The 14611-nt window shown below is 38.7% G+C and overlaps 1 protein-coding gene across 1 annotated transcript in view; it reads right to left on the bottom strand.

Annotated features, from left to right (window-relative positions):
- The window catches only part of LRMDA (leucine rich melanocyte differentiation associated), a 682486-nt gene extending 668076 nt beyond the window's left edge, over positions 1-14410 (bottom strand). Inside the window, exons 1-2 of the mRNA XM_065670688.1 lie at positions 14268-14410; positions 10391-10491 (exon numbers count right to left, since the gene is read on the bottom strand). Of these exons, the coding sequence (XP_065526760.1) occupies positions 10391-10491; positions 14268-14297 (131 nt within the window). The 5' untranslated portion in view covers positions 14298-14410. The remainder of the gene's footprint in view (positions 1-10390; positions 10492-14267) is intronic.
- Between the last annotated feature and the right edge of the window lie 201 nt (positions 14411-14611).

Below are 14611 nucleotides of genomic sequence, written 5' to 3'. Positions count from 1 at the left end.
AAAAATGAATGAGACCAAAAATAGATGAACAGAAACCTTAAACCACTGTCCAAAAAATAAAACTTCACTAGTCATATCCTGGTCATGAAAAGCTGCTCTGTTGCTCTAAGTATGTAACTGGATGCTCCCAAAAACCTAAGTATTTAAAATTACAATATACTTGTCTTGAAATCATGAAAAGAAGAAGAGATTAAAAAAAAATACTCATGATGAATAACTATCTAAACTAATTACTAAAGCAGTCATTAAGTCACCACAAGTGCCTCTTACAAATAATACATACGCTAACTTTGATCTTCAAATTAATTGTTGGAAACAATGACTTTACAAAAAACAAACGTAGGTAATAGGTAGCTTTTCTGTTAAATTCATAAAATTAGTTCCCTGTCGGCATGTCTGATCATAGATTAACATTCCAAGGGAAAGACAGCTCATGTTTCTGAAAGTAATTTAAAAACACTGAGCACTATGATGTCTTTCCATTGGGCATATTCACAAGGAACAAATAGCAGTAGTTGGCCCAACTGCCACATGGGAAATGCAGAGTTAGCTCATAACACATGAGCTACATTTTCAACATCATTAACTAGATTTTAACTATATATATTCCTCATATTTCAATATCTATCAAATCAAGCATTGAAAAATTATACTTAATGCAAATTCAAATATTAAGGACTGAATGTACTCAAAATGGTTGCATTAGTCCAATGCATTACATCAAAATGAACTAGCTGAGATAATGGAGCCCATATGCTTCATGCTAAAAACACAAACAAAAAAATCCCTCCCAAAAAAAACCTACAGCCTTTAATGTTCTTTTGTTAGCTTTACAAAAACAAACAATTGTTTGGAGTTGACAAGTAGGAAGTCTTGCACTGTCACACCAGTCTTTGGTGCAACAATACCGACAGAGCAAGAGCCTGACTTTACCAAGCCCAAACCCAGGGAGTTGGCATCTATGCCAAAGAGCTCATAACCTGCAGTGTGCGTCAGTCACCACTGGACTGACAACACATTAAATGCCAGTAAACTACTTCGACAACAGAATCCCATGCACACTATGCTTTCTATGAAAAAATTAACTGGAGGTATGCCCAAGTTCAAGCACTACTATCTACTCATACAGCTCATATACCAACGGCACAGGAAAAACAATAGACTTAAGTACCTGAAGAGAAGCTATTCGAATCTGGTCCAATTTGTAAGACCTTATCAACTCCCCTGAGTTTTGGATGGATTACAAACTATTCTCTAACATTAGATATTTTACATCTCTTAATTATGTTCTTCTAAAAGTGATTTCTACAGTCTTTCACCATAGCAAGGGTTCCTAGAAACATGAGCAGTAAGTCGGCTCTAAAAATGAACAAACTCTGATGGCTGTATTATACAAAGCATGTTCACTGCTGCCACTTATGGACTCGGTGGACAAATTAAGTTAAAAATTGAGAAAAAATTATAAAGAAAGGAAATGATCTTCCAACTCGCTCAGGCAAGCATGGTGAAAAAGAAAGCCCAGGAAAAAACAAAACAAAAACAGAAATAAAAATCTTGAAGCTTCACATGATTGCCAGCATCAGCTCATGGGTAAAGCTCGCAACTGAGCTATAACACTGCATTAACTATGACCTTAAAGACAATATAATTATTGTATAGCATGTCTGGTTTGACATGCTGGCTCCTGAGCCTGAGAAAAATGCATGGCGCTTTTGCGCTTCTATGCTACTCATTCTTCACACTTGCATGGGCTAAGGCTTTGGGGATTGTCTTTTTAAATTGAGAAATCACCTCAAAGATAATTTATGTAAAGATGGTTTACGTAAAATCGAGAATCTCAAAAATGGCACAAACCACACAAGACAACATGTAAAAAACAAGCAATGCATGAACAGAAGCTTTGTAAGGATTTTACCTGCAAAATGCCAGCTAGTTATTTGTACCATAACGACTCAGCAGGTTTGCTGAATACTGGAGGACAGAGATTCTTCTTACTCAGTGATTGGCAAGCAAAACTAGTTAAGTACTTTACATCTGCAACCAGATGCTGGGACTCTTGTGTACTGCATTAGGGAGAGAAGACACCTTTCAGCAAAACAGAGAGGAAAAGAAATAGACAATAGATCCAGGGTTAATGCAGGTTCTTCCCTCCAGTCAAGCTCCTTGTCCTCAGACAACAGCTATTCCTGCAGTCCTTCACTCTTGTTTCACAACAGCAGTGATGAAGAAATACTGTTTTAGAGTAAGAGAGATTAAGGAAGTCAGAAATAGGAATAGTCCATCTGATTACTACACTTACTTCACCACGCCCTTCTCTTTAGCCCCCAGCAGTCTTTTAAAGAGGTGGCTCTCAGTCTTAAAACCCAGATAACCATGGACTATGCAGGAAAAGTCACCAAGAGTGTTTGTAATCTATTGATATTCTTTGAAAACTAAAACAAGCACATCGAACTATTTCTCCTCCAAATGCCAATACTTTCTATTGATTGTGGTAGTCTTTCATTTATTAACTGATTTTGTCTCAATATGACAAAGATTTCTGTTATTCAGAACAGAATTCAAAACAAAAATAACTTTTCTTTACGAATACAGTTCTCACAAGAGGAGCTGGCTTGACTGCACCAGTGAATTAAGCTCTCTAGGTACCCAGAGAACAAGTGCAGATTGTGCGGATTTAGCCTCCAACATCACTCCATTTAGCCTCCAATGTTACTCCAAAAAACAACTATCTCACAGAAGAAACCAGATCAAGAGAAAGCAGCTGACTCCCTGCTCATTCAAACAGAAATAAAGTAATGTGATGCAAACACCAGTTCACTAGCAAATGCTCCACCTCAGTCAAAAAGTCTTTATCAACAGCCTTCAGTCAATGGACGCTTAATATGACATTCAATCTCTATTCAAGTCCAAGGAGTTTGTTACTCACCTTTGTCCAGGAGTACAGATTTCACCTTTACTCATGACCGTAACAGCCCCTTAGATGGGTGTCACAAAACAACCACTTTCATCATCTATCATAGCAATGTTCATTAGTTATATATAAGGATGTAACAGTTCAAGCTCACAACCTTACTGTACTTCATGTTAAATTGTTCAGTATGTTTAACATTTTTACCAGATTTAACAGCTCTAGTAACCCCCCAAAACTTCTTGACTACACAATAAGAACACACACTGACCCCCAGCCCCAACCCATTTTGTTCAAGTACAAGCTTTTGCCCAATTCTGCAATGTCATACATTCTAAAGAAAACTCTTTCCACAGTATTAAGCCTTCTTGAGAAAAGCAGAACACAAAACAATCTTATGTTCTGATCTGTCAGATACAGTAAATCAATGGATAATGGCTAGCACTGGAGGTCAGAGGTATATATACTACAGTGTTTTCACAGTCCGTTAGTGACTACGTGGCCATAAAAAGTCAAGCAAGGATCAATGGACAAAAGAGAGGCTGATGGGACTAAAGAAGACAACAACCACCAGTATGAGATTGAAATACAATTTCTACTTGAAGTTTTTCCTTACGTATTACTGAGCTTGGAAAAACAATTTACACACAAAAAAAACCAACACCCAGCTTTCATCCTTGGCACAGCATGCTCAAATCAGTGATATATTTAAATACATTTCATAAGCCACTAATCTGACATTCTTAAAATTAGTCATTCACTTGTCGCTTCGTATCAACAATAAACCAGTGACCGCAAATAAGACATACGAGGAAAATATACAAGTCACAAAAAACACACACAGTATAATACTTTGTAAAGGCAAATATTCTGTAATCACATTTAAAGCTGACAAAATAATGGAACACTTGCATGGCTACTATATGCAAGACAAGGTATATCTCAGTAATATTTTTTAATATTATTCAAAGTTTTCAAAGGGAGAAAAGGTTTTCTTTATACATTACCCAGATCATACCTGGTTCCTGTTGAAATGACATTTTTCAAAAAGGGGAGGAAGCATGGAAGGAGGGAAAAGAAGGGGAAGAAGAGAGCAAGGAGTGGATTTAGTTTTGATTGTCTATCTACTCTCAAAAGTAGAATTAATATTTGAAGTCTCAAATCCTTTTTGTTACCGGTGATACTCTTCCTTCCATTTTTACAGTAGACATACACTTACAAAGCTTTACTTACTCCCCAGGTATTACCATGTAGAAAGTGAACCCATCATCACACTTGTCTTCAGTCCATCCAGTAGGTTAAGACTATTTCATAGTTATTGTAATAGAATGACAATTAAGCATAAGATAGTCCACAGTGATTAATAAACATGTAAAACTTCATCTGACAGACCACCACATCTGTGAATTTTAAATTTAAATGATTTCTTATATATAAATATTTCATTTAGCAAATTGATTTCCAACTGAATTGCTTCTAAAGCATGACCACTCTTAGCAGTGTTAGTGTACATTTATTTTCAGACATTCTTTACGTTTCAACATTACTTAAAAAAACAGCATCTTGCACTTACTGTAGGACATCACTTACAGGAAAACTTTAAATACCCACCTCAAACTACAAACTTACTCATTTGAACTTGCTACGTTACTGCAATAGTAGGAGAAAAAAAATTTCAAGAATTTATACATTTCAGATTGCTTACTGATAGAAAACAGTATCTCTTTGCTGAAGTCTCTAAATACATCTCCATTTACCTGGAGTGACCTATTTCAAGTACAAAATTTACAAACATTTGTAAACCACTGTTTTCTTAGAGTAAGAAAGAAATCTCAGCTACTACTAAGCATCTTTCTTTGGAAAAAAAAAAAAAAGCAATACAAAATCTTCAATACTTAAACATATTAATTCCCTTTTCACATAGTAAACTGTGGTCATGCTTGAAAGAAAACAAAAAACAAGGAGAGTGAAACAGATTAACTGCATAGCTCCAATACACTTATTTCAGACAACATACTATAAATCATCTTGAAACAAAACAGGCAATTATAATGTGCACAAATGTTATGATACTATGCATCTCTGCTGGTCCAGTGGTTCTAAATTATTGAAACTGATGGCTGAACAAGGGCATATTGTTTCAACACACTTGGATTACTTGAACAATTTGAATTCTTTCTTTAGCTTTGCAGATCTCCCTAATGTCAATAAGCAGATAGATAGATGTCTCTTAGGTAATTCAGGCCACATCTAAGGGGATTAAAATATATGACCAAAATTTCTGTAGCAAGGTGTTCTGTTTGTAAAGAATAATGTCTCTTTTTTATTTTTCCTTTACCCCTTCAACACTGTAAGAAGCATCTAAAATTAAAGCAGGTACATATATTTTCCTTCAAAGCATTCAGTGAGGACAGATCAGCAGCTCCTTTCTCCTGCTAACCACTACCCCATATTTCAATCCTCTTCACCTCAGTGTAAAAGAATCAGGAGTGAGAGCCATAAGACAGAATCATTTCAAAACATAATCAGCTATTTGTAAACCACACTCTCTCCTGCAGAAAATCTCCAACTGCTAGTTGCAAGAAAAAGCAGCAAGTAAGGTAAATCAATTAGCTTGCTAATTTCTCACCCTCATTTATTTAGCTCTGCACTGTATTTGTCGTAATTGACTATAATTATGTTAATTACTAACTCCAGCATAATTACTGTATTTATTGTCATTGAGCATACTATGTACCCAAAGCAAAGCTGGCATTTGTCGGGCATCAAAAAAATAAATAAATAAAACCACATAACTGTCGGGAGGGGTTTCTCTGAAAACTGGCTGATATACCTTCAGCAAATGAAAGGGCAAAAGAGATTTCATGCAATGCTAGTTTGAAAGCATCGGTTCATTAAGGATATTAATTTTCTGATAACTACACATTTAAGCATGACACACTGGAGCAGTATCTACAGGATTTAGCAATTATTAATGCGTGACAGTTTCAAATGCTAAGTGAATCAATTAAACAGCAGCATTCACAATTTGAGAAGAGATAACTGCTTCATAACTGCCTAAGACTACAATTTTCACATGACAAAAAAGGGCCATTCAGGCTCCTTCAAAACCTGACAGGTCAAGAAAGAAGTTTGAAACAAAAGCACCTTATAACCATCATCTCTCCTCTTTACTTGTCAGATCAACTTTGCTAGTGTCTCCGCTGAAATGGCATCACCATGCCAGCTGCCACAAGGTGATTTTTCATGTCTTGTCAAAGAAATCTTTTATTCTATTTGCTCTGCATTAACATGTTACATTTATTGATCAAGCCCTTTCTGCAGCCACAGCAGGGCACTGTGCTCTTATGCCTAAGGGGGCTTTGATGTCCTGGTGACATTCTAGACCGAATAATGCACATACTAAATGGATTTAATGCAGAAATGTGTTTGTGCATGACAGCTACATTAATAACAGCCCCTCACACTGATAAATATGCAATTGCTACGATTAAGAGTTACCCAATTATGGTGAAAATATTTTTCTACCTTATAAATAAAACCATCAAAAAGTTTTAACAATAGTGCATTTTCTTCAACATTTTAAAAAGCTATAAAGATCAATCTAAAGGCTTTTAAAAAATATGTCATGCTTTGTTTTGAATTCTGGCTTTTATTTCCATCTCCCTTTTGTTGTTCATCTTCCTGTTCTTATTTGCTGCACGCACTGGGAAGGTGGCAAGAAAATAAAATAAAAAGGCCTCTCTTTCACATACTCAAGTCACAAAGAAGAACATGCCCTGTAAAACTGAAGACCAGTTTCAAGCTGCCACTTGCACATTCCCCCAGGCAAGAAAACAGTAGGCAGAAGGGAAATACAAACAATCTCTAGTCTACAGACAGGATACTACAAAGCCTCAGCCTCACAAAAATCATGGAGAAACATTCCAGACTAGGATTAAAGTTCAATGGGATGTTTTCATGTATACTCCCTCTTAAGGGGACAGTGGAAAATATGCACAAACACACACTGTGCAAATTATTCATGCCTCTAGCAGAAATAATCTGCACCCTAGAGAGAGGGAAGAGATATTTGTATCTCCATGAGTGCGATTATTGGATTAATCCTTCCTCATTGGCCAAGATTAAAGAGTCACTCTCCCTTTCACCTCATAGCTTAGATCCAGAAGAAATCTCTGTGAGAAAAACAGAAACAACTCATATGTTTAACACTACTGAGGGCAAAATCAGAAGATGGACTTCTCTGTGAATCAAATTGTAGATACTTATAACGGCATGGGACCTGTTTGTATAAAACCACTGATATCTGTTATTCAAGCACTGGAGTGCATTTAGCCTTTACCGTGAAAGAAGAAATTTGGCACAAAGAAAGGTACTAGGACAAATAAAATAACCTTTAAATAGGTGGGGGTTTTCTCTCCACAAGGCAGCAAGATGCATCTGAAAAAAAAATAATCTTTGGTTCTTCATACAAATCTCTACTCCCTACCTACATTACATCCTTCCTATTTACTTATTCCTTTCTTTCCTTCACCAGTGATGATTATTTACCTTTGTTCTTCCAGAAAAGTCTCCCATAACCCTAACACTGCCCCATCAGTGACTTTCTTTCCCATACTCTATTCTTTCACTACACGGGAACCGGGGAATGCTTGCCACATATTATGAAACAAAATAGTGGCTTTTACAGCACTCTGCTATTAGGAAAGGCTATCAAATACAGTTGCCATGAGAGACTCAGGAGCAGATTTCCAAATCAAAACATCTTTGCTCCTGAAACATGCCTTAGTGAAAAGACTCGGTGTAAATAACTCATTTCTAAAATAGCTGAAAATCACTACCAGTATCAAATCGAAAAAGCTGCTACAACTCAGTCCATTTTATGATGGCCACACCAATAAAGCTGCAGAATCATAGTATATTCTACATTGGAAGGGGCATCTAAAGGTCATCTAACCAATCCCCTGCTCAGAGCAGGGTGACTTCAAAATTAGATTGTTTGGGGTTTTGTCCAGTTGTGCTTTGAATATCACCCAGGATGGAGATTCCACAGCTGACAAGAGCTTGGCTCTATCTTCTTCACAACCCACAGGGGAAGAAACTCCTTCATTTATACGAAATAACAAACTGAATTTCCCAGAAAAACACAACAGCATCTCTTTAAATGTCTTATTAAAGGACAAGCTTGGCAAAAGTTGTTTGCATGCAAATCACGAAAAATAGCATTTTTGACTAATTCTTTCCTACTTTACTAACAGCATCAGCCTGTCTTTCCACACTTTTTCGAGCATACCTAGACAAGCCTCTAAACACACAGAGGCTTATTTAAAAATGGAAAGCCTTAAATGGCAAAATAACTTACCTGGCTCTGTTCCAACTTTTGCAACAAAGTTACCTATGTTACAATGGTATCAAAATCAGTATGATTCACTGAAGCAATTGTTCAACCAAGTATTACATTATATCAGTTGCATAAGAAAGTTTTCTGACATTTGTATCGTGCAGTACAAATACGTCTTTCTGATGAGGGTCTCTTATGTGGATAAGCATGTGTGTATGAGCACAGTAAAGGCTGCAGGTCTAGAACAGCACATGACTTCTGGTTCAGAAAGGACATGACTGTCAGTTTGCTGCCAAATGACCCCAAAGCTGAACACATTACTACAAAGATCTCACTTTTTCTCCAAGCAACTGTACCCATGATAGAAATATCAAATAACATGACCACATATACAAAACAAAAAAAAAAAACAACTTCCTTCTATGCTCAATTTCTTAAATCCTTAATGTAATTGTTACGTGGTCAGAAATTCTACTGGCATTTTTACGTAACAGAATTTATTGCCTGCTACAGAAGGATAATTCCTTCCCAAAATACACTCAGCAGAAGCCATACTTACAGAGAACAGGACGCAGAAACCCTATTATATGCAAAACAACTTTAAAAAAAGGTTGGTAAGCACCTATTTACTGCCTAAAGCTGAGAGCTGGTAACTGTTCAGTATGTCAGCATTTCTCTGGCTTAAATACAGGCTAAAACACTAGTGACCACTGAAATATTTTTTTCTTTTAAAAGAACTCATGCTCTCATTAAATAATGAATAATATTATAATGAAAACTAACATGTTTACTGCAAATAACTACTGTGCCAGTAAAGCATAATATTCTCTTTATCTTTCTCTATATTTCGGTCACCCTTGGTCTTCTTCACTCAACTTATGCTTTTACTAACACATACCAGGTTTTTCTAGAAAACGAAACTCCTCCTTAAAGGCATTAAAGTGTGGGCATGTAAGAGTAGACATTAAGTTCCCCCACTAAAGACAACATACTAAACTTTTAAAATTAAACATTCACTGATGAAAATCATAAACCTCATCACTGTACTAGAGCACTGTCAGATTTTTTAAGCAATAATATTTGCTTAAAGAAAATGACAATGATCTTACTGTTTACACTTGCTTCAGCAGCTGCCAAAGACACCACTTCTATATTCACACTCATTTAAGGCTATGACATTTATTCTAGATCTGTCTATATAATATGCACTGTTCATATATAAGTGCAGACCAGTCTGAACAGCAACTGTATAATAAATGCTTCATTCTGTTTTTATATGCTTAGTATATCTATCACAGCTCAAATAGAAAATACATTACTCCTCTCGTTACATTTAGCATTAGCTTTCCTAAACTAAAAAAGGAAAACAAACACAGAACAACAACAAAACTCTCTCCTTTCCCCAAATCTGTTTTTTGGCCTTAGAATACTTTTTAAACAACAAGCTATCCTACATCAAAAGTTGACTGCAGTTACTTCAAAAACTAGCACCTTCTCTCTTCACAAGGATTAAATGAAAAAGGATACTGTAATAACTAATGGAAATACTACAGCATTCTTAATCCATATATTAAAATAATGAAAATAAATTCTAACTGCACTTAGCTTTAGCACTTAACTACACAAAAATAAAATCATACCATGACAACAACAAAAACACATCATCTGGGGAAAGAGTATTACAAATCTCTGGTAATTTATGGTAATAACCAGAGATCTACAAATAAAAAGAAGGGAGTGAAGCACACACTTACTTGTATTTTGGTTAAGAATAAATCACTTTTGATCCCATTCTTCACTTCTTCAGGTAATGATGCTTATTTTCCATTTTGAGCAGACAATAAACCATAGGCTCCTCGCTGGACATTTATGTTAACATGAGAAAATTCCAGACTCACCTGGTTATTTGTGTTCCAAATTCACAAGAGGAAACAAACATTGACTATAAAACAGGGTTGTGCACTTGCCAGCTACTAAATGTATGAAACATATATGTATGCTTCTACTTTGAACTTTAAAATAAATAAATAAATAAATAAATAGATAGATAGATAGATAGATAAATAGATAAATAGATAAATATTCTGCATTTGGAGTTGGTGTCCCATATTGCACTTGGAAATCTATATATTGCCACATACCTTAACAAGTTGAAGCTAAGATCTAGCCTTTTTGCTATATGTCCATATTTTCTTCCTAGGAATTCTGGAATTTCTTCACAGTCTTGACTAATATAGGACACCTGAGAATTGGAAGTAAAAAGAAAACATTTCATAAGTGGATTATTTAGTTTCTTGTCCAGATTCTGTCTCATTGAGACAATGACAACACACAGTATTGTAAATATTCATTACAACTTTAAGCCACATCAGTTTTACTGCTATAGAACCTATCACAATTTCCCTTTGATACAATCATCTTTGTTACATCTAAAACACTAAACTTGTTCTATTCTCTCTGCTGTGTTGTCATAGAAGTCTTTGGTGTGATTTCTTCAAAGAATGCCCACAAAGCCGAATTCAATATATTGGCTCATCCTCCCAGTGCTCAAAATCTCAGCACAAACACTGACATTTCAGATTTTGTGCTAAAGAATTCTTAGTTGCCCTTATGTGGCACCTTGCTAGTTAAGTAGATCTCAACACTGTGTTAGACCACTATCTGCAAGATATTGTTACTATCTAAATATTTAATATACAATTTCAAGACCACATCCCATTGGTCTAAAAGATGTCAGTTGAAAAATATGCAAAAAAAAAAAATCAGTCAAACATATTTTTGATAGTATTTCCATTTCTGTTAAAATACAAACTCCTCTGCACAACAGACTGACAATACGTACTTTCGCACGTCATCCCACTCTTACACTCTAAAAATTACTGCAATCAGATAATACTATACTGCATCCCATTTAATTCATTTTGTTCAATAACTTCAACAGATAAAGCTGACAACAGTGAAATAATTTTTATGAGCAGAAAACAGGTACCTTCAAGCTCAGTTTAACAACTTCTTCCCCTTGTTAATAAATTCTTGCAATAAATTCTGCTACAAAACTTACACATGACTTTAACAAAAAAGGACAAAGGGGAGAAAGCGAGTAGTCTGGGCAGTTGACATCCTAATGGTTTGGACATAACAAACTGTTTTGCAGAATGTATTGAAATAAATATGGGGGAAGGGTTCCTCCAGTTTTCATCCAAGACACCTACGATGCACTTCACGACACACGTGCAGGTATGCATACAAGAATAGCTTCATTCTCCACTGAATGATAGGTTTCTTTAATGCTTGCAAATCCTTGGAAAGACACCACACAAACAGAAGAATAATACTTGGGATTAAGCTTTTAGTTCAATGTAACACGTTGAAATACAAATTACTGTAATGTGATGCCTATTAACACCACGAGTGCAAAACCATCTTGAACAACTAGAAACTCAGCAAGAGAACAGATCACTACCTAGCTTTTCACACAGGCAGGAGTGATGGAGAAGGAGCAAGAGACTCTGACTTGCATTCTCACTGTTTCAGAAACTTACCTGGCCATAAATGTTCTAGCTCCACAGGAAGAGAGGTTGAAGAAAAAAAAAAAAAGCTCATATAAATGTGTTTTAGAGCACACAGAGGCAAAATAAAGGAAATGTTCAAAAGCCTTTGAACTGCTACAATATACAAATATATCTGCACAACTGGTACAAACACATTATTCACAGGCATATTTGCAGACAAAATATCATTGACATGACCTTTAATGCTGAGGCCCTGTAAAAGGAATTTTACTTCCACAAAGTCCACTGCAGCACACTAACAGTACAAGCACCTTTTTAAATTTAAAACAAAGAGATTTATTTTTCCACAATATACACCAAGTGCATTCAACTTCAGATCTCTACAATCCACATACATGACATTGCTTCAGATACACAATAATTCCCTTTACTGGCAGCAACTGACAGCAATGCAATACACAATTAGCCTTTTTGAACAAGTTTTTAAGAGTCATTTCCCCACTCTTCTATTTAATCCTTGATCAATCTGGTATAAAACAAGACTTCAAAAGTAGAGAAGAAAAACATTTCTTCATTTTCATTCTTTCAGTTCAAAATAACTTACCCAGAACACAATAAAATGTACATAATTCAGTATTCTTCCTTTTGCATCAATCTCAAATACGCTCAGAATGAGTATGAGCTTTCAAGTACACATCCAGAGATGTCATCATTGAGAAATGAGAGCAAGCATGCTTTTTTTCCCAAGACTTGTCGGCTCTTTGGGTGCCAGGCACATCACTAACAGTGATTTCTTAGATTTTTCTATACCAGTCACAGAACATCAAATGGGATTAAAAAACGGATGTAGATGCTTCCATTACCTAATTCTCCAACTCAAATCTGTGACAGGTTGGTCACAGTCAACCATTCTTATTACTGGTGCCCTGCTCAATATCTCATCAAAATGTTCAGAGAGTTTCCCACAAAGCCCAGCACGAGGCTATGGACGTCCCAGACATTCTTGCAGACTCTTCAACGCACTGTATGTAATTCAGGAAAAAAATAAGTTTCTACAAAGTATTTAAAACATAAAGTTAACCAGTCAATAGCACTTGCACCTCTCTTCTGCTTTCATTTCAGAGGATATTACCATGAAATCTCTGCAATCATTTTACAATGATACCGTAATTTTAGTAACTAGTAAAATAACATCTTCATTAAAGACCACCACCAAAAAGGCCATGTATGAACTCTCAATATTGCATAATCCCTTCCACTGAAGGGAATTACATCTGGAGAATATTTCCAGTCAGTTGAGCATTACATTTTACTATATTCTGTTAGAAGACTGTATTTTAGTCACAAAGCCAAATTAAGAAGTCAAGGTACACTGGTGGGAAGAACGCAGCATGCTACGCAGTGCCACTGTGTCCCGCAGCAACTGCAAAATTAGCCAATCCCTTCCATATCACACACACACACATTTACCTGAATTCCACACAGAAATAGTGACCAGATCAAATAAGCAGTTAGATAGGCAGCACCCTGCTTTAATAGCAAACCGTTCTTTAAAAAGAAAACAAGCTTAATTTATTAGTGGGGTGGGGGGGAGGAGAGGGAAGGGTGAGGGAATATTTTGCTAGTTGTAGCCACAGCTTCAGCAGCAATTACATCAAACTTTAGCCAGAATTTTTTTCAGTAGCCAAATAAGGATCTGGGTGAAGGCCACCAGGATTTGTTTTGCTTCTCAACTTCTCTCTTTAGTCAAAACGAAACGGACAGTGTTTACTTTCAGCAGAAACAACACATAACATATTTCAGTCTTCCAGTCGATTACTGCAGCCTGCTCAAGCCTGAGAGCGGCAGAGCCCAAGGTCAGCCGCAGCACGACAGGCTCCCCGGCCCACCGAGCCCTGCGTGGGGCTCCGCCGGCAGCTGATGCGCCGCCCGGCAGTCAGCTGTTACAGCAAAGCCTCAGGAGCACGCCTGTTGCACCTGAGCTGGCCACAGAAGCGGCAGAGTAGTAACAGCGTCGGCAAGTGCCCGGGTGCTCCGCCACCCCTCCGTTACGACAGAGCACGGCCATGCACACGCACATGCACACGCACATGCACACGCACATGCACACGCACATGCACACGCACATGCACATGCACACGCACACGCACATGCATGCACACACACACACACACCCCCCCCGACCCGTGCTGCTCTGAGCACACCCCCGGGGGCCGCCCCGCCCTCTCTGCCCTCCGCACCGCCCCCCGGCAGCGACGGCTCCTCGCGCCGTTCCGTGCGCGGCCCCGGGGCAGCGTGCTCGCCGGCGAGGCGAGACCTGAGCAGTGCGCGCCGCAAACTCAAACTTCGCCGCCCCCCACCCCGCAGAAGCCTCCTCCGGCACCGGCGCAGGGGCGGCAGGTTGGGTCAGCCGGTACCCGGGCCGGTGGCAGGCCGCCCGGGCGGGGCGGGGCGAGGCGAGGCGGGCTGCCCCGGGCCGTGCGCGCCGCGGGACGCAGACACTTACTTGCGCTCCGCTCACCACGACCCCTGCCATGGCTGCGGGGGGACGCGCCGGGGCTCCCGCGGGCTCGGGGCAGGGCCGGGGCCGCCGCCGCCTCCTCACAGCAGTCAGCTGACGCGGGCGGAAGCGCGGCCGGGCCGCGGGCGGGGTGGTGGCAGCGCGGGGCTCCCGCCGCCACCCGCGGCTGGGCTGAGCGCGCCCCCGCCGGCCCCGGGCCCGGCAGCCCCGCAGGGGTCCTGCGGCCGCCTCGGCCCCCACGCGGGTCGGCCTGAGGCCCTGCCGGCTGCGGCTGGACCGGGGCGCTCCACTTGACGGAGGCCACAGGGGAGGGCACGGGGCTGGCGTGG

This window comes from Lathamus discolor, chromosome 3 (genome assembly GCF_037157495.1).
Source record: "Lathamus discolor isolate bLatDis1 chromosome 3, bLatDis1.hap1, whole genome shotgun sequence".
Taxonomy (NCBI): Eukaryota; Metazoa; Chordata; class Aves; order Psittaciformes; family Psittacidae; genus Lathamus; species Lathamus discolor.
This window is presented reverse-complemented; position numbering and strand designations above follow the sequence as displayed.